Raw genomic sequence first — 18,299 nt, 5'->3', positions numbered from 1 at the left:
TCGCTACAGCCTCCTTTCAGGCAGTTGTAGAGAGCAATGAGGTCTCCCCTGAGCCTTCTTTTCTCCAGGCCGAACACCCTCAGCTGTTCCTCGCAGGACTTGTGCTCCAGACCCTCCACCAGCTCCCATTTCCCTTCTCTGGACTCACTCCAGCCCCTCAGTGTCTTTCTTGCAGTGAGGGGCCCAGAACTGGACACAGCACTCGCGATGTGACCTCACCAGTTCAGGGGGACAATCCCTGCCCTGCTCCTCTGGCCACACCATTGCTGATCCAGGCCAGGATGCCCTTGGCCTTCTTGGCCACCTGGGCACTGCTGGCTCATGTCCAGCTGCTGTCACCAGCACCCCCAGGTCGTTTTGTGCCGAGCAGGTTCCCAGCCCCTCTGTCCCGGCCCGTGGCACTGCCTGGGGTTGTTGTGACCCAAGGACAGGCCCCGGCACCCGGCCTGGCTGACCCTCCCACCATCGGCCTCAGCCCATCGATCCGGCCCATGCAGAGCCCTCTGCAGAGCCTTCCTGCCCTCCAGCAGATCGACGCTCCCACCCAACCTGGTGTGTCTGCAAACTGCCTGGGGGTGCCCTCGGTCCCCTCATCCAGATCACTGATAAAGAGATTAATCAGGGCTGGCCCCAGCACCGAGCCCTGGGGAGCACCACTGGTACCGGCTGCCAGCTGGATAGAACTCCCATTTCCCACCACTCTCTGGGCCTGGCCATCCAGCCAGTTTTTTCCTTGGTGAACAATCCACATGATCAAAGCCATGAGCAACCCATTTCTCCAGGAGAACATTGAGGTAAACAGTGTCAAAAGGTTTTCTTGAAGTCCAGCTCAACTTTGGTAATTCCACAATTACTTCTGACATTTGGAAAGTTAGAGGACTTATTTTAGTAATATTTTTAAAAACTGAAGGTTTATGTAAGTATTTTTTGATGGATGTTGTCAAGAAAGAAGTCTTTTTACATATCTGGTTGAATATGAAGATTCATAAAATTACTTGGATTTTATTCTCATTTACAGAACTATGCTTTGTACTAGCACTCTTTCTGCATTTAATACATCTTTGAACAAGTTTATTTTTAGGCTTCTAGTTTTGACCCTCTTCACTGTCTGACTCATATTTTAAGCAGAAGGCTGCAGTGTTTGGTTAATACTCAATTTTCACAAATATCATTTAAGTAAAAACGTAATGCATTAATTTGAACTAAATTTAAATGAAATTGATAATTTTGTTGTAAAATGATGTGAAAATACTGCTCCATAAAGAATCTTTTTATGTAGTCTTGCAGCACTTGTACTGTTGCAACATAATGCTTTTCATCAAACTGGGACTGAGTACAACATTTGACCTCTTGAGAGATGTAGTCTGCAGACTATTTCATCTTGTCTGCAAGAAAAACTTGGGTGTGGATGGTTGGTTACTTCTCTAGAGGAAGGGAAGTTCCAGGGAGACAATGAGTGTCAGGCTTTCATCCAAAGTGTTGTGGAAAAGCCAATGCAGAACTATTTCTACAAAAGAAAACTTTAAAGCTTCTGGCGTTTAGATTCTGCCGTTGGAAATAGAAGGATCTGTACCATCAGGAATACTCCATGCTCTCACAGTAAGACTTGGAATGGAAGCCAGGCACCTACCAGATGGTGTTGGTGCCTGTTCTCTTCCCTGCCAGATGAGCTGCTGCTGCCTCAGGGGCTGCCACAGTTGCCTACCTCGGGTTCATGCAGTGTGTGGTGTAGCTGAGTGCTCCCCTTGCCTTCCTTGGAGGAATTCCTGGATTTCTGAGAATGTGCCTGGCTTACCTCCATATGGTTCTACTTTATTTGCTTGGTGTGTTTTGTGTACACATAAGTCTCTTTCTTACTTCTGTGGGAGTTTTGTACACTTAGTTAACTTTGACTGAGGGTTGGGGCTTTTTTTGTTTTTTGGTTTTTTTTATCGTAATTCTAGTTAGAGCTTTTTTTTTAAAAAAATATAATGTCGGACAACTCATACAAGTAACAAGGGCAAGTGTGTGTTCAGATTTTGTGTCTAAAGTGAGTTGTGTATATGATTTCAACTAACTTGGCCGTCAATAAAGAGCGAGGGTTTACTCTCTTAAGAAGAGTGGAAAATGAATGTTTCCTTCTCTGGATGAGTTTGTTTTCATCTCATAGGGGTAGGGTGAAGGGACTGTGAAATGAGAGGGTCTTCTGTTCAGAAATTACTGAAACAGAAACTGCCTCAGTTGCACAGAGCAAGGCCCCTGTCAGCCAGCTGGCCACATACCACTGACATCTCAGCCAGCCTCATGGGGAAGATGAGCTGCAGCTCAGCTTTGTGTTTGGTGGGTGACCCTTGAAAAGCAAAGATGAATAAAGGGGATTTACCCTAGAGCAGCTTTAAATAGAAACTGGTGGTGGAATTTACCTTTTTTTCCAAAGAAAAAAGTATCATACGTTATTTCATTATTAGAAACCTATGGGTAAATCAGTTTTACTTCAGATTGAAAATGCAGATATTTATCTGCTTCTTGAAAGGAAACAAGTTTCCAGTCATTCTCCATGTCTATAAGCCAAAGGTCACTGGTCGTGTATATTCCATACTTGGCAAAGCTCCTGAAATTAATTATTGTACACATAAACTTAAATAAGGTACTGTTCTTTCCCAGATAAGGAAATAATGGCAAATATTAATGTGCTTGAGCTGGGAATTCACCTCATCCCCTTTCTCAGTCTTTCTTAGATTGCAAAACTATGGAATGTTTGTGTAACGTAGCTTGCATTCATAGATATTTACAGTTAAAGGGCAACTACTATGGGCTTGCTTTTTATCTTAACTGCATCAGAATGTACAAACCAAGAAATGGTCTCCAGGCCCTTCTCAATGTGTTGTTTCCCAGTGTGCACATGCTGCCAGCGTTTATTGCTAGGAATACTCTGATCCAACCCTCCTCCACACTCCCAGGCAGCTTTGCCTCTTTCTCTTGCGAAAGCCACAGTTGGCTGCAGCTCATTTCTGTGAGCCAGAGGTCATGACCTGGAGTGCAGGACACGAGAATACGGGAAAGCAGGGCTGCTTAGGCTGCTCCCTGGAGCCCCAAGCTGCAACTTTATCCCAGTTCCATGGGGAGCTCCAGCACTGTTGTCACTGCTGCTGTCCCCCTTGCTACACACCAGGGGATGTACTCTGAGATGTTCTAAAGAATCCCTCCAGCACCTGCCTTCTTGCAATTGTCCTCATGTTTTGTGGAAATGTTGTTTTGGAGAGCATGTGAAACAGCGTAAGGCTCAAAATGTCCTCTATGGTCCTAAAGGTGTGAGCTCTTGTAGAGAAAAAGTTCCTTAGGTCAGTTTTGAAGGCAATGCTTTAAGTCCCTGGGCAAAGTGCCACATGCCTGTACACCAACTTAAAGGAATCATTTTCCTTGTCTTTTAAAAACCAAAAAGGTGACAGGGCTACTTGCAGCCAGCAGAGAAGGCACTGGAGCTGTCTCAAGTGCTGCAAGGACGTAGGTCATGAGGATGTGAACTGAGTTGCAGCAAAACACAGCAATCCAGTCCCTGCTGAGTTGTTACACTGTTGAGTATCGGCTTCAGGAGAGCCAGGGAACAAAAATCTGTCCGCTCCCTGCTTTTTGCAAGGTTTCCTTGTCCATTGGGTAAGGGTTTAAGTTCTTGTTGCAAATTATTCCAGTCTGAGATACATCATACTACAGAGTATCTTTTGCTTCAGGCCTGCCTATGGAATATGTCTCCTCACCTCTTTAAGCTAATTTTTTTGACTGAAGTCCAGTGACTCCAGAGGAAGTTCCCGTGAACACTTTTTTACCTTTATTGCACCTCTTTCAACTCATGCTTCTGCCCTGCAGCTCCAAGAGCGAATTGTTTACAGCAGTGAGGAGTTGTGAGTGGTTCAGCTACCCTTAACTCTTCTGAGGGGAATATAAAGTGCTCTCCTCCTAAATCATGTGCAAGGCCGCACAGTGGGGACACTTCCTGCACACTCACTCTCCAGTGCAACTGCACTCAACCCTGGAGTCTTCTGCAGGGAAAAGGATTATGTCAAGTTGCTAACTGAGGGAGGCGAGCAGGCTTGAGCTGGGGGAGCACAGTGGGTACTTAAATAGTGATCCGTGCCAATAGGGCCAGACAGTTGATTTTAAATCTAGTAGAATTGTGGCTGTATGGATCTGAATTTCCCCTTAGGCAAAACGAGTCATTCAGAGCCTCTTGAAGGTCTGTGTGTCAGTGCTATCTTAGAGCACTGTCAGCAGGGATGTAGGTGTATGTGGTTTGCTTTGCAATGGAGTTAAGAGCAGTACTTCATATTTTCCATTTCATTAATTCTGGGGTTCATCTGGCAATCCTGGCATGCATGGGAGTTTCCCTTAGCAGCTCCTGCAGCCCTTCTGGTTAGCACAGCTCATTGCTCCCTGTGCACAGACACAAGGTTTCAGTGTGCAGATAGCCAGGCACCTTCCCCTCTGAGCTCTCTTCAGTCCAAGATCCGAACAAAAGTGTCGCCCTGAAGACAACAGTAGCCCTTCAAGCACATGGAACTCTTTAGCCTTCAAGGCAGTTTGTCAGCCTGGTTGTTAGGAGGAACAAATAGACCTAAGGCCAGCTGAAGAAGTGCCATATACTCTCTAAAAAATTGTGTAACAGGAGCTATGAACTTTCAGTAAGGACAAGGACAGGTTTCCAGTAACAATTTGTGTTGGGAGTGCTGGTGGGGATTTCCCAACCATGGGTATCCTTTCCAGTTTCCTCTTTTGGGGGGTTTGAATTGTTTATAAATACCCTCTCTGAGAGCCCACGAGACAATCTCCATCTCCTTTGGCTTTGCTGTTCTGCAGTGGTGAGTGACATTCTGAATTGTGAGCTGTGTACAGTGTTTCGCAGCTGGTATTTGGGAACAGGACCAATGTTTTAGCATATGGGGTTTTTTTGTACTCATGACAGGAGCAGTAGGGAGTGCTAAAATGCTCTCATGTGCACCTGCTTTTGTTGTAGAGCTTATGGTTACACAGAGGGCACCACTCCTTGCAGGGGGAGAAGGGGGTCCTGGGCGAGCCTTCAGTGCTGGGGCAGCAGCCCGGGCACACCTGGGGGTGTGGTGGGTTCTCAAAGGTGCTCCAGAATTGTTCATCTCTCTCACTGTCTCCCAGCTCCCTGTCAGGCTTGGCCAGGAACCATGAGGCTCTGGGTCTGCATCGCGTTGCTCTCCACTGTTCTGTGTGCAAGTGCTGACAGACCAGGGGTGGTTCAAGGACTAATCCGAGCTGGACAATTTGTCCGGGATGCAGCGGGAGGTGAGCTGCTGTTACCTTCCCTCAGGAACCCAAGCACAGGGTACCAGCAGTCAATGGTGCAGCCCTCAGAGCTGGGAAATCCACAGCTCCACTTCAGAGATCCCTCTGGTTTCTGCTGCTGGATGAGGGTCTTGATGAGCCCCACAGGTGCTTTCTGTGGGCACAGCCCTGTGCAAAGGCTGATAAGGAGCAGTGCCTCAGTCTGTTGCTGCTCCTTGGGCCTTTCAGCTCGTGGCTGAAATGGTACCAAACTATTTCTGCTGTGACTCTTTCCAGTTAACATCATCTCTGTTTCTCTGCTTTCTTTAGGGACACGGGATATGCTCAGAGCATATCTGGACATGCGCGAGGCAAATTACATAGGTGCTGACAAGTATTTCCATGCCCGTGGGAATTATGATGCTGCCCGGAGAGGACCTGGTGGTGCTTGGGCAGCGAGAGTGATCAGGTAATGGAGTGTGCTTGGCTTGTTAGCAGTGAGTTATTAGGGATCCAGGCATTCCAGCTGGAGTGAGGTCCTTTTTGACTTGTACTCAGCTTTGCACCTGGAAGGACAGCAGAAGGGAGGGGAAGTAGTTCCCATCTGGACAGCCAGTCTCTGTAGGAATGGTGCCACATGAGCATGAGCCTTTCTTTTTGTCCTCCCAAGAACGCAGATTGCTCTCTCAGCATTTCTGATAAGGAACTCTCCTTCATTGCTGGTTCATTTTCTGACAAAACAGTTATGGATTCCAGCGCGGGCTCTCAGACAAAGGCCGAGTGTGTGCTTGCATCTCACCTTGAGAAGCCCTGCGGAAAAGCAGTTTCACATGAGTGAGGGAACCGACACAAGGCTGAGTTAGATGCAGTCTGTTCAGGTGGCCCTTTCTCCTTCCCAACAGCGACGCCCGGGAGGGCTTTCAGAGCTTCAGCGGCAGAGGCGCCGAGGACACCCGGGCGGACCAGGAGGCGAACGCGTGGGGCCGGAACGGCGGGGACCCGAACCGCTACCGGCCCAAGGGGCTGCCCAGCAAGTACTAGCGCTGTACGCCGCTCCCGTCACACCTCCCTTTGTACAGCCGAATAAAGAAATCCTCCTGAGAACTGTTCCCTTCGCTGCGAGCATCCATCCTCCCGGGGCGCGGGACTGCGGGCCGGGGGCGGTGTCGGGGTATCACGGGGGCTGCCAAAAGGTCCCCCTTGGGACCCTCGGGTGCTCCGGAGCGCGGGCGCCGCTCCCCGCAGAGGGGCGGCCCTGGGCGGGCGGGTCCCGGCAGGATCCCATTGCGGTCCCGGTGCGATCCCAGCGCGATCCCATCACGGTCCCGGCGCGATCCCAGCGCGATCCCCTCACGGTCTCGGTGCGATCCCATCACGGTCCCGGTGCGATCCCAGCGCGATCCCCTCACGGTCTCGGTGCGATCCCATCACGATCCCGGCGCTGCCCCAGCACACGGTGCAGCAGCGGCCGCCGGCGGGCAGAGGGCGCTGTGGAGCCGCGGGCGCCGCTCTGGCCGCGCCGCCGCCTCGCTGCCTCCGCACGGCTGTGGGGCCACCATGGACCGCAACCCGTCGCCGCCGTGCAGCGATGCGGAGGAGGAGGAGGGGGACGCGGTGGGGAACACGGTGTACAGCAAACACTGGCTCTTCAGCGTCCTCACCCGCCTCATCGAGGTGCGCGGCCGCCGGGAATGAGCGGGCGGCGGGCCCGGTGTCGGTCAGCGCCGGGTGGGTGCGACGCGATCGCTGCCAGGGCCGGGGGGGACACCCGGGGACCAGCGGGGATAAAGCCGGGCACGGAGCGGGGACTCACAGGGGACAAATCCGGGGGCCCAGCGGGGACATAGTGGGAAAACACCTGGGAACCCAGCAGCTCCCGGGTGGTGCCGGGGGTTCAGCCGGGTCGTTTTCCCCCCGGCCCGCTGTGTCCCAGGTCATCGCCCCCGCGGAGCCGGATCCCGCCGCCAGCCCCGGGGAAGCCCGCACGGAGCTGGACGAGGAGATGGAGAATGACATTTGCAAGGTGTGGGACATGTCGATGGACGAGGTAGGAGCCTCGTGCGGCACCTCGGACCTCGGGGCCCGTCAGAATCGTGCCGGCAGCGGGAGAGGGCAGGGAAGCAGCCGGCGCGCTGGTTCTCGGGGTGTTGGGCAGGGTGAGGCAGGACAGCTGGGCTGGGGCAGCACCAAACAGGCTCCCCGTGGAGCCTGCGCTGGGAGAGGAGCAGGGCGGCAGCTGGAATTAACTGGGGTGCACAGCCTGTGTCTTCAGCATGTGGATTACGGACATAATATTGATGCCATCGCGAAACAGGAATATTTTCCTCTAGCAATTGACATGCGTCCTTCTGGTAAGCATAACTTTCTCTGATAGATAAACAGCCTTTCAAAGTTTAGCTGCAGACTTGCAGTGGCAATGTAACACAGCTTCTTGGTATTTTTCTCAGCACTCGCAAATGCTGGAACAAATTCTCAAGATATGTCTATATCGATCTATATCTATCTATCTATATCTGTTTAAGTAGTATTATTTTATTCCCTGCCTTGTTGCTCAGTTTTTTTAAATAAACATGCAACATGGGCCTTTAACTCCCAAATAAAGAACTAATCTTGTGTTTTAATGTGGTAAAATGAGGAGGAGATTTCCTCTTTTTTGTGTTTTGATCAAATGCTAATGGCAATCCCTTCACTTGCTTCTTTTTTATATGTCATGGTGATGTCATGCCCTAAAACGTGATATTTACTGAATTCTGGTTGAGTGTCTGTTTCTGTTGAGATAAGAATTCACAGTTTCTTGCAAATGTGATTTTTTGGTTCATTCTACAGCAAGTCACTGGCATAGTGAATCACCAGTATGCCTATTTCTGGCCTTCTCTCATTGAAAAACAAGGATTATTTGTATTAAGTTTTAGCAGGTAACAAATTTATTGTAGTGAGTTTGTAATTTCTTTGATCCAGCCCTTGTGCTGTGGGAACACATTTGATTTTGCATTTGGAAATTGTAGAGGTCCATTTACTTCTCTATTCATTTCTCTGCAGGATGTTGCTTTATTTCTTCAGGAGTTCAACGCCCCTGATATATTCATGGGAGTTTTTGCCAAGTCCAAATGCCCTCGCCTAACTGTAAGTATGGGGTGTCAAAAATCTGTTCTGTGTTAAGAGCAATAGTAGATAGCTCTGTACATGCATTTACATTTGTCTCCCTTCTCCCATTGCATCTGTAATGTATAGGGAGAACCAGGAGAAAATGCAAAATAAATTTTAAAATGCTTTTACACTCTATTTTTGACATGGTCTAATCAGTAAGAATTTTGGTGATGCTGAAGCTGGTATATGTCTGCTCACACATCCTCATCTAAATACACTGATGAAGATCTGAGTTTATCAAACATAGCTGTAAGACCTGTTATAAAACCCAGAAGCCTGGCCTTTTTTTCCTTTTGACTTGTTTCATGATTACTGAACAGAAATGGTCATGAATTTGTTTAGTCAGACCTTCAGAAGTGTTTGGGGTCAGGTTTGACCCTGGCTGGAGGCCAGATGCCCACCAAAGCTGCTCTGTCACTCCCCTCCTCAGCTGGACAGGGGAGAGCAGATACAACAGGAGGCTCATGGGTCAAGATAAGGGCAGGGAGAGATCACTCACCAGTTGCTGTGATTTGTCATGGGCAAAACAGACTCCACTTGGGGAAATTAATCTATTACCAAACAAATCAGAATAAGATAGTGAAAAACAAAACAAAAATATTACAAAAAGTAATCTTTGGAATTGTTAAGGCACCGATAGTGTAATTTTTTTTAATTTTACACTTGTTTTGATGTCACTGATTTCCAGCTTGTGCTACACAGTGCACTGCAGGACTCAAGACAGGATTTTCAGAGATATTCAGTGTTGATGTAAATCCTTTTTCTGAGAAGTTATCAGATGCTTTACTCCAGGAGATGAGTAGAGACAGAGCTTTAAAAAATTTAGTACTTTGTCTTTGGAAAGTACAACCCAAATTTGCAAGAGAGTGAAAATTGGCTGTCACAGATACTTTCATGAAGTAGTGTTTTGCCTGCTGTAATTTAGCAGAGGTAATAGTAACATGTTGATAATTCAGAAGGCAACCTTAGAGGAGAAGGTTGATTTCTGACTTTAAATTGCTGCAAACTAATGACTCACTTTGTTTTAGCACCAGTCACCTGCAGAGCTCTCATGATCTCCTTTACAAAAGTGTGCATCCTCTTAATCTTGGCATGAATATCCTAATGGGATGCACTGCTTTGGGGTTTGTTTAGTATTTTATTTTAGATCTCTTTAATCAGAAAATGGGCTTTGCTGGAAGCTTGTATTAAGATCCCTTTCTTTTGTGAGAAAGTGAATATCAGTGAGGGTCATGTTTACGTAGTGATATTTTTGTTTTAGGACTCCTTTTTGCTTTAATAACAGGGTTGTCAAATCAGAATAAAAACAGTACACAAAGAATATAGTATACAAAGAATATGCAAGCAGAGCTGATTTCAAGATGCATTTGCTTTTATGGAACACGCCAACACCTAAATATCTGCATAGTTCCTGAGTGTATTTTAGTCTTGTCTGATAGAACAGAAAAATCTGTCTGGAATCTGTAGAAAAATTTGTATCTCTGTCACAAAATCAGTGGGTCATACAAGCTTGGAAATCAAACTGGAAAACATCTTTGAACCTCTCTTATGCCTTATGGCTCTGGAAGTGAAATTGTGGACTTGCAGTTGTCTCATTATACTGTGTTTTGACTTTCCAGGAAATCTGTGTGGGAATATTAGGGAATATGGCCTGTTTCCAGGACATCTGCATGTCCATTAGCAAGGATGAGAATCTTGGGTAAGTGGCTGTGTGCTTTGTACATGAACAGGTACTGCTTGTCTGGACTCACAGTCAGGAAATTCATGTTAGAGGAGGATCTAAGCTTGCCTGCCAAGCCTAATCTTCATTCATAACTTTTGGCTATGTTTGTGTGGGAAGTGCTCAGAAAAGGAATAAAGGACACAGACCACTAATTTTGGTGATTTTTAATCACCAGTCAAGTTAGTTTCAAAGTTTGGTGGTCTTGAGATGCTGGATGTGCATGCAAAGTTAGGAAAAGCAGGCTTTAATCTCAGAACATGGCTGCAGTTGTGAAATTAACTTTCTTATACCTTTTTTAAAAATAAAGATGGATTTTACTAACTTTTTTCCCCTGCATTTTCTCCTTGAAGCCAAGTGTTACTGCAACGTTTGTGTGATTCAGACTCTCCAACCCTTCTGGAAACAAGCAGGTAGGACATCTCAGAAATTAATGCATCATTAGTGTAGTTCTGCTATGTTCTAAGGCTTGGGGAGAAAACTCAAGTGGACTCATTATTTTTATTATCCTCTCATCCTTTCCTTCTATTGATTCTGCATTGTTGTGGAATCACTTTGCTGTGAGTTAGATTCCTGTTTCTGTTTCCACTGTCATTATTTTGGATTTACACTTGTGCAGCTAAAAGGAGTGAACTGACTTCTAATTTGTTAAATGGGGAATTCTTGCCTAGGTTGCTGTTAACTTGCCTCTCCCAGCCTGAGGTGGCCAATGTCTGGGTGGAGAGGATCCGAGAAAATCCTTCTGTGTACGACTGTGTTTGCTTTATCATGTCCAGCTCTACAAATGGTAAGTTGCCAAAACAAGCTGGGATTTAGTGGGTGTTTGCAGAAGAAAAATAAGGACTGAAATTTGCAATTTCAAAGACAAATATTTTCAGTTGGGTTGATCTCTTTAAAATAAAGGAAACCTTGTAAGTTTAGAGGACACAAAACAAACTTGTCCTGCCTTTGCAGGTTTAGATATTTATATAAAGCCAACCAAAAAAGCACTCATAGGGAAAGAAGAAAGCTCTGGGGGGGGAATCAAAATATGTTTAACTGAATGAATTGTTATTTGCCACAATAAAAGAAAGGATATAGTTCTCATTCAGGGATATGCATATGTAAATTTTGAACCTCGAAACAAGACCTAATTTAATTTATTTTTTTCAAGTCAGTTATGGATTTTCTATTTTTAAAGCTGCCATATCTGTGGAATGTGAACTGGAGGAACAATTCAGTTACTCTGGCAGCTGAATACTGTTCAGGCTTTCAGTATGCAGACAGTGCACAGATCTCTCATAGCATTAATTCAGTAAAAACCACACCAACCACCTAAAAATGGAAATATTTTGTATAGCATTTATATTTAACATCCAGCTCAGCTGTAGCAACAGTTCTCATTTATCAAGGAATCCTAACAATGCAGCTTTTAAAATTTTTAAATAATTTTTTTAATGCAAATTATCAGAAATCCTGCTCCATCCAATTGAAGTAACAGAGCTGTTTAAGTAAAATGCAGGTTGGCAGGTGGAAGATTAGCATAAAACTCCATACCTAGGAACAAATCTTGGAAAGTTTTACTTCAGAAGCAGAAGTTAGGACTTTTCAAGAACATGGAGTCTTTTTGCAGAATAAAGTTACTGCTTGACATGTGGCATGACAAAGTAGAAGGTGTCAGTGGGCTTTCCAACAATCCCTATGTATCAAACTCTTTACCTGGTGTATGCCACATAAAGGAATTAAACAGCAACCAGTAGTAGGTCACAAAGAGAATGAATTTATTTCAGTCCTGAATTTATTCGGAATACTTGTATGTACCAGCATTTCATGAGCTAATTTTTGCTGTTCGTTTTTACTCTTGTTGAATTAAAAATATCATTCTCTGTTGTGCAGTTGAATTGCTGGTGAAAGTGGGTGAAGTGGTGGACAAGCTCTTTGATCTGGATGAAGAGCTGATGTTAAGCTGGATCAAAAACGGCACTTGTCACTCTGTGGGACCATCTGTAGATGATTCCCCTGAAGAACTTCCATATTTTAAGATTGTGCCTTGTATACTTGAAGCAGCCAAACAAGTCCGGTATGGGAGATTTCTTCTTGGTTTCATGGCTGGGGGGATTCCTTATAACCTTGTGAGGCCTGTGTCCAAACATCTTGCTTTTAGTGGGAACAGCACAGCTTCACAGATCACTGGAAAATGTTTTCCTGGACTTAGGGTTTGAAATGAGTCACCCTGTTTGTTTGCAAAGGGAATGGCAGTGATTGTTGCTGGGCTTCTCTGTGACCAAAATATAGAATATAAGTTCAGTAAGCAGCACTTTAATTTGTCATTTTGATGTTTGTTCTGTGTAGATCAGATAACCCAGAAGGACTGGATGTTTATATGCATATCCTGCAGCTCCTGACCACGGTGGATGAGGGCATCCAGGCTATTGGTAAGAACCTGCAATTGCTACGTGAGAGGGGACCAAGAGAGGCCATAACTTCTGGATCACCACGTATTTACTGGGGAGAACAGGAATTCATGTACCTGGATTAAATTTGTTGGGTTGGTGGGTTCTCTTTCTTTCTTTCTCAAGTGCAGGCTCCTGATGGAGGAAAAGAGACTTGGAGTTTGCTTTATGACCTCGTTTGCCAGGAGCTTTGCCAGCCAGATGATCCACCCATCATTGTGCAGGAGCAGAAGACAGTGCTGGCCTCTATTTTGTCTGTGCTGTCTGCTATGTTTGCTTCACAGACAGAGCAGGAATACACCAGGATGAGGAAAAGCAAGTCATGCTTTTTTCTGTTTTTTTTTTTTTTTTTATTTTTTTAAGCTAATAGTCACAATTGGCTTTATGTGGGTGTGGAAGGTGGTTCAATTCAGTGATATTGCATACAGTAAGACTCTTCCCTGGTTACTCAAAATCACTGCTAGCCCAAAGTTCACTTACTGGGTGGGCTGTAAAGTCTGAGGAGTTACAATACCAGAATCTACAGATTCTGCTCAGTCTTCTCCATTGGGTAAATAAATGAAAATTGCAGAATTTATTTTTAGTAAAATATAGTAATACCTGATTACATTGTTATTTTATACATAATATATTCTACATATATTTTTATGTAGTAATTTTATTTTTTTTTTCAGTAGAGGGAGATTCTGCACTTACTTAAATCCCTCTATTATTTCTTTTCAACCCGTGGACAAGTCTTTAGAATTAAAAGCCTGTCTTGAGAATGTGAGTCAGGGTCACCTGCAGCAGAAAGATGCTGTGCAGTTTGGTTGTCAGATAGGATTATCTGGATGAAAATTTAACATACTGCCCTCACTGGGTACTACTAAAGACAGTTTCCTTCTCATGCTCTTTACACTGGTATATAGTTTTTATAGGTACAGGTCAGCTTGCAGGAAAAATGTTTTGGGTTTTTTACTACATTTCCACTTGCTTCTTTAAAACTGTCTTTGAGTAACAAAACACAACACTGTCAGAATATGCATTTCTATAGATTTTGTGTAAAATCTGATGGGGTGTTTCAAAATTCTAATGCCTTGAAAGGTTGGACAAGAATTTTCAGTGTTAAAGTTCACTGTTCTCATTACTTTGTATTAAGATATGCCACTGATTGGGAGCTTGATTCGTATTTTACAATACATGGAGGGCTGTGGGAAGAGAGCTGTTGATAACTCCAAGGAGTCCAAGCAAGAGGAGACTGGAAGGGCTGATGTAAACGAGGAAGATTTCCATTTAAAAATTTTGAAGGATATTTGCTGTGAATTACTTTCCAATATGCTTCAAGAACTAACCAAGGTAAGAATAAACAAAATTATAGTAGGGATTTCTGCAGAGTAGGTAAGAAAAAAGTACTTACTATTAATGTGGATGTTTTTCTGTGCAAGTGCACTTGCTACTGGGAATTCATTAGAGAATCTACCAGAAGTAGCAACATGTGTGGGAGATGGGAGGAACACAGGTTTTCTGAGGTGTGTGCCAAGATTCTGTATGATAAATTCTGTAGATATATGTTGCCCTTTCTTTTGAATGAAAGTCAGTGTAAATTCTGGTTGTTTTACCCATTTATAAGAACAAAGCACATTCTGTAGATGCTGTGCAGTTTTGAGTTTGTTCTTTCAACAAGTGTTCATGACATGCTGGTTGTATTTCTGATTTTCCAGGAGAATACCTTAGAAGGGCTGCAGCAGGGACACCTGAATGAACAGACATGTTCCTGTGCTTTTCAGAACCTCTTACCTCTGTATTTTGCTTCGGTGAGTATGTGACAAGGTCTGTGACACAGCTGAAAAAATGCTCCTTGGGTGGCAGGACCATTCCAAATCTGATGTACAAACAGGACAGAATTGCTCAGGCACAGTTAAAACACAATCCAGTGCCTGACAGTCTTACCCCCTCTGTCTGTTCTGCCTCGCTTCAGCCACAGCTTTGCTGAGATCATCAGCTGATGCCAGGGTCAAACTGTGCTGATGGGAATGGATATCTGAAAATTTAACCTAGCTGAAAATTTGTCCTTATATATTATTTTAGAAGAATTATTCAAAATATCTTTCATAGGGAGCTTTCCTGTGGGTGAGAAAAGTTTCTGTGTTTCTTTTAAACAAGAAAGTAAGGGTTTGACAAAAGTGATACTGTTTCAAAATTTAGACCAAATGGAATTGTGGGGCAGGAATTTAGGAAGAAGGTAGCTACTCTGGGGCATTTTCTGTTATTCATTGCATTGGCTGCTGCTGGCTGCTCTTGTTTGGAAGGTACAGAAGTAGAAAGAGCCCCAGTGCCAGTAGAAGAATTGTGTTCCACGCAAGTTAGTTTTGTTTTTTTTTTTCTCCTTGTGTGCATTTTTTATTTCCAGGTGGAGAGTTTTCTTGAAGTTCTGCGTGAGGCTGATCAGACACTTGCTGACAATCTAGAAAAACGTTTCCCTAGCCTGAAGGTTCACACCTAAGAATGTACATGAAATATTTTCCTTCTTTGGAATGAAGATTTTTGACTGTTTCATTACAGCGTTTCAGAAATCAAGTTCTCAATAAATGCAGGAGAGTAAGGCAACCTCTTTACCAGCAGGTGGCTTTTAAGAAATGTTCCAGGTAGCCCTGATTAATCTAGGGGTTAACCTTTCCTAGGGGAAAGGACATGACTGTAAATCACTTCTGCATCTTCCATCCTGTTTGCTCTGCTAATGAGAGACTGTTGATTTCTAATTGCTCTCCTGCAGAGTAGTTTTCTCTGAATAACTCTCAATTCTGTGCTTTTCAACTGATGTTGAAACAGCAAAATGAATGAAATGCACTGAGTAGTTCTTTAACATGGTGCTAGTTTCTTTCAAGTTGCTGTTGGCAAAAGGATTGCTCAATAGAAATCCCCTTCGAGAATCTGATAAAAACAGTTAAATTATAAAGTTGTTTGTGGATTTTTTTAGATCATATCAATATCTTGAGCAGGTACTGTAACAGAAATGTTTCATCCTGCTCCTTTCGAATCTTCACACTTCTACTGGAGCCTCATCTTCAGTGCAGCTCTGAGCTATGGAGTCTCAGGCCTGTGCAGTTCAAAGGATTTGAGAATATTATTACCAATGGTCTGTGCTTCAGCTTCCAGCCATTGCAGGAAACTACCCACAGTTAAAAGTTGCAGGGCAGCTTTGGGTTCAATCCCTGGTATACTTGCAGACCTTTTAGGTTTTTTCGCAGCAGTCTGTGCTTCAGTTTAGAAGTGTAACATGTATCAGTTCTTTCCTTTTTCCATTTCTTGTATGAATTATCTCAGAATGGCATGAGAAATGCCATATTTTCCATGGGGGAGCTTAGGGTTTTAGGTCACTTGCAGGAAATTCAGTGTACAATCTCCTAAAACTCCCACTTTAGTTAGATGATATTTTAACTGCATTGCAGTTTTAGATCCTGTGGCTGCATGCAGTTCACCTGACACGTTCTGAGTATGAAAAGACAGCACAGCAGCACATCAACTTCACTGTTTCTGTAAATGAGAGTGGAAAATAATTTGCCTTTATTAGGTTTGAAATTTAAAAGCAAATGGGAACCAGAGCACAGAGAATAGCTTAGTGTCACATACACACATTCCTTGGCTCTCCAGGTTTTACAGACTTTAGTGTTGTGCTGGGACATGTTGTGTTACCAGAGTTACCTGGGCATGTGGTAAAATACAGTATGTATATATATATATATAACCTTTCTATCCCAACCTCCAGTTTTCAAAACCAGTGCAAGTCAGTCATCCTCCTGCCAGCAGCATCTTAGTTGTCGGCAGGGAATTTGGAATTGCAAATACCTGACTTGTCTCGCCAAAAAGCATTGCCATGGTTTATATCTTTTGTATGCTATGTTTGTTGGAGAAAACTGGTGACTGTGAATCAGATGACAGCATTTTTCATACTACTTTGACAGTTTTGGGATATTTTCTTAAACCTACAGATTTTTAATAAAGCTTCTTTTTAAAAAAAACAAACCTGTATGCTTTCCTTCATTCTAGAGTCACTTAAATTTGTTTTCTGAGCCACTGGGAAATGTCTGTTACTCTTAAGTTTGTCAGTTGTAAGAGGAAAATCAAACCTCTTCATAATGTCTATGTTTTCCTTCACTGAATATTTATTTTAACCTGCTTTTTTTTGCATAATCGTTTTTATGGTCTGGAAGTTAATGTGTGTCTCATTCCATAAACATTTTTAAGCTTAGTTTGTCCCCAGTTGAATCATAAGTGTCTTCCACCACAGTGAAGAATTATTTCTGGTGCGCATCTCCTGAAATTTGTTGTAGTTGAAATTCTGCAGTAGCCATGTAATGTAATATAGAAAAAAAACCCCAAAACTGAGACAAGATCTGTTGTTTTATTTTGTTCCTTCTCCTTTTCAATACACCAATACCCAGTGTTGGCTGATGAACTGTTAAGTGTTACTGATATCTGGTGCCTGGCATGCAATAGAAAAAATGACTGATGTCATGTGGGAGGCCAGGTGGGTCCCATGCTCCTGCTCATCTGCAACAGAAGGAGCTGCAGGAATGGTCAGCCTTGCTTCAGCAGAATGGTAATTCAGGTATGCTGGGAATTTTTATCCTTGATAACCATGGTAAATTGGAGACTGGGGTTCCCTCTTGGCCCACCCCTTGTGCGGTGCTGCCTTGGGGAGTGAGAAGCAGGTGCCAGGGTGAATGCCGAAGGGAACTGTGCCGTGTTTGTGGGGTTCAGAGAGGGAAGAAATGTTCTGTGGGAGTAGGTGGATGATGTGTTTGAAACTGGTGCACGTTGTGTTTCATCATCCTGCCAGCAGGGACCGCCCTTGGCCTGTGCTTCATGAGCAGCATGTGTTAGGGTTTTGGTGGGGTTGGGGTTTCTCTGGGGAGGGTCTGGGAGGTGTTTGTGTTTCGAGTTTGGTATTTTTTTAATTCCCTCACCTAAACCTGTTTTGACACTGGAGAGCCTGAGCTCTCTAGGCCAGCTAATTCAGAATGGTTATCTGTCTGTCTACAAGCAGGTGAGCAGCTTTCTTCCAGACTAAACATCTGATTAACTCCAGAACATCCTCCTTTGGGGAGAAATGAGAAGTACTTGTTGCTGCTCTGTGCAGAGCTCTGAACTAAAGTGGGTGTCTGAAGCATCGAACTAAAGCAGCAGGAACTCAATCCTGCTTGGACAGAACTGGATGTGACATGTGGCATGAGAACAGTCATAGAAAATAGAGGCAGAAAGCGGATTGGAAAGCCTTATTTTAAATTAGTCTTAATAGATCCATATAATAATTTCATTAAAAGATAGGATTCTAACATTCTGTTGACTCGACTTATATGCACATCTGGCATCTTTATGCCACACTGTAACTTTTTCCTGGTGGGACAAAGTACCACAAAACTAAAGAAATTTGGGTTGTGGGAAGAAAAACAGTGGCATTGGAATGCTTCATCTGCTCCTTTGACAATGCAAGGAGGCATTTGCTGATATTCTAATGCTTGCCCAATATTCATGATGCAAATTTGTCCTTTCTGGTAAGCTAAACTGTGAAACCTAAAAAGCTCTTTTCTGTGCTTCTCCATATCCATGTCACTCTGCTTGCTTAGTTTTCTGTCACTACTATTTTAGTTCATATTTTGTCTAAGTGCTACGGTGAGTCCTTTGTAAGATGAAACTGCGCATTTATGAACATCTGTCATTGAAACTAAGCTGAATTCAAAAGAAATAATAAGATA

At 44.0% G+C, this 18,299-nt stretch overlaps 2 protein-coding genes across 3 annotated transcripts; both read left to right on the top strand.

Annotated features, from left to right (window-relative positions):
- Positions 1-4,702: 4,702 nt before the first annotated feature.
- Positions 4,703-6,369, top strand: LOC131592405 (serum amyloid A protein-like). Its single transcript, XM_058863899.1, has 4 exons — positions 4,703-4,832; positions 5,143-5,286; positions 5,596-5,734; positions 6,168-6,369. The coding sequence occupies exons 2-4, from the start codon at positions 5,169-5,171 to the stop codon at positions 6,304-6,306; spliced, it is 396 nt and encodes a 131-aa protein (XP_058719882.1). The 5' UTR covers positions 4,703-4,832; positions 5,143-5,168; the 3' UTR covers positions 6,307-6,369.
- Positions 6,370-6,653: 284 nt separating this feature from the next.
- Positions 6,654-16,552, top strand: SAAL1 (serum amyloid A like 1). Of its 2 annotated transcripts, XM_058863881.1 has the most exons (12): positions 6,654-6,939; positions 7,199-7,312; positions 8,305-8,388; positions 10,032-10,111; positions 10,486-10,545; positions 10,804-10,919; positions 12,008-12,191; positions 12,464-12,546; positions 12,691-12,879; positions 13,703-13,899; positions 14,265-14,357; positions 14,954-16,552. In XM_058863881.1, the coding sequence occupies exons 1-12, from the start codon at positions 6,823-6,825 to the stop codon at positions 15,044-15,046; spliced, it is 1,410 nt and encodes a 469-aa protein (XP_058719864.1). In that variant the 5' UTR covers positions 6,654-6,822; the 3' UTR covers positions 15,047-16,552. The 2 variants fall into 2 exon arrangements, with proteins under 2 accessions (XP_058719864.1, XP_058719874.1); XM_058863891.1 differs by lacking the exons at positions 6,654-6,939; positions 7,199-7,312 and adding an exon at positions 7,320-7,616.
- The last annotated feature ends 1,747 nt before the right edge of the window (positions 16,553-18,299 follow it).

Source organism: Poecile atricapillus, chromosome 1 (assembly GCF_030490865.1).
Source record: "Poecile atricapillus isolate bPoeAtr1 chromosome 1, bPoeAtr1.hap1, whole genome shotgun sequence".
NCBI classification, from domain to species: domain Eukaryota; kingdom Metazoa; phylum Chordata; class Aves; order Passeriformes; family Paridae; genus Poecile; species Poecile atricapillus.
This window is presented reverse-complemented; position numbering and strand designations above follow the sequence as displayed.

Coding starts and splice junctions, on each gene's coding strand:
- LOC131592405 (XM_058863899.1), top strand. CDS start 5,169: ATGAGGCTCTGGGTCTGCATCGCGTTGCTCTCCACTGTTCTGTGTGCA. Junction 5,287..5,595: donor TGTCCGGGATGCAGCGGGAG/GTGAGCTGCTGT, acceptor TGCTTTCTTTAG/GGACACGGGATATGCTCAGA. Junction 5,735..6,167: donor TGGGCAGCGAGAGTGATCAG/GTAATGGAGTGT, acceptor CCTTCCCAACAG/CGACGCCCGGGAGGGCTTTC.
- SAAL1 (XM_058863881.1), top strand. CDS start 6,823: ATGGACCGCAACCCGTCGCCGCCGTGCAGCGATGCGGAGGAGGAGGAG. Junction 6,940..7,198: donor TCCTCACCCGCCTCATCGAG/GTGCGCGGCCGC, acceptor GCTGTGTCCCAG/GTCATCGCCCCCGCGGAGCC. Junction 8,389..10,031: donor CCAAATGCCCTCGCCTAACT/GTAAGTATGGGG, acceptor TTGACTTTCCAG/GAAATCTGTGTGGGAATATT.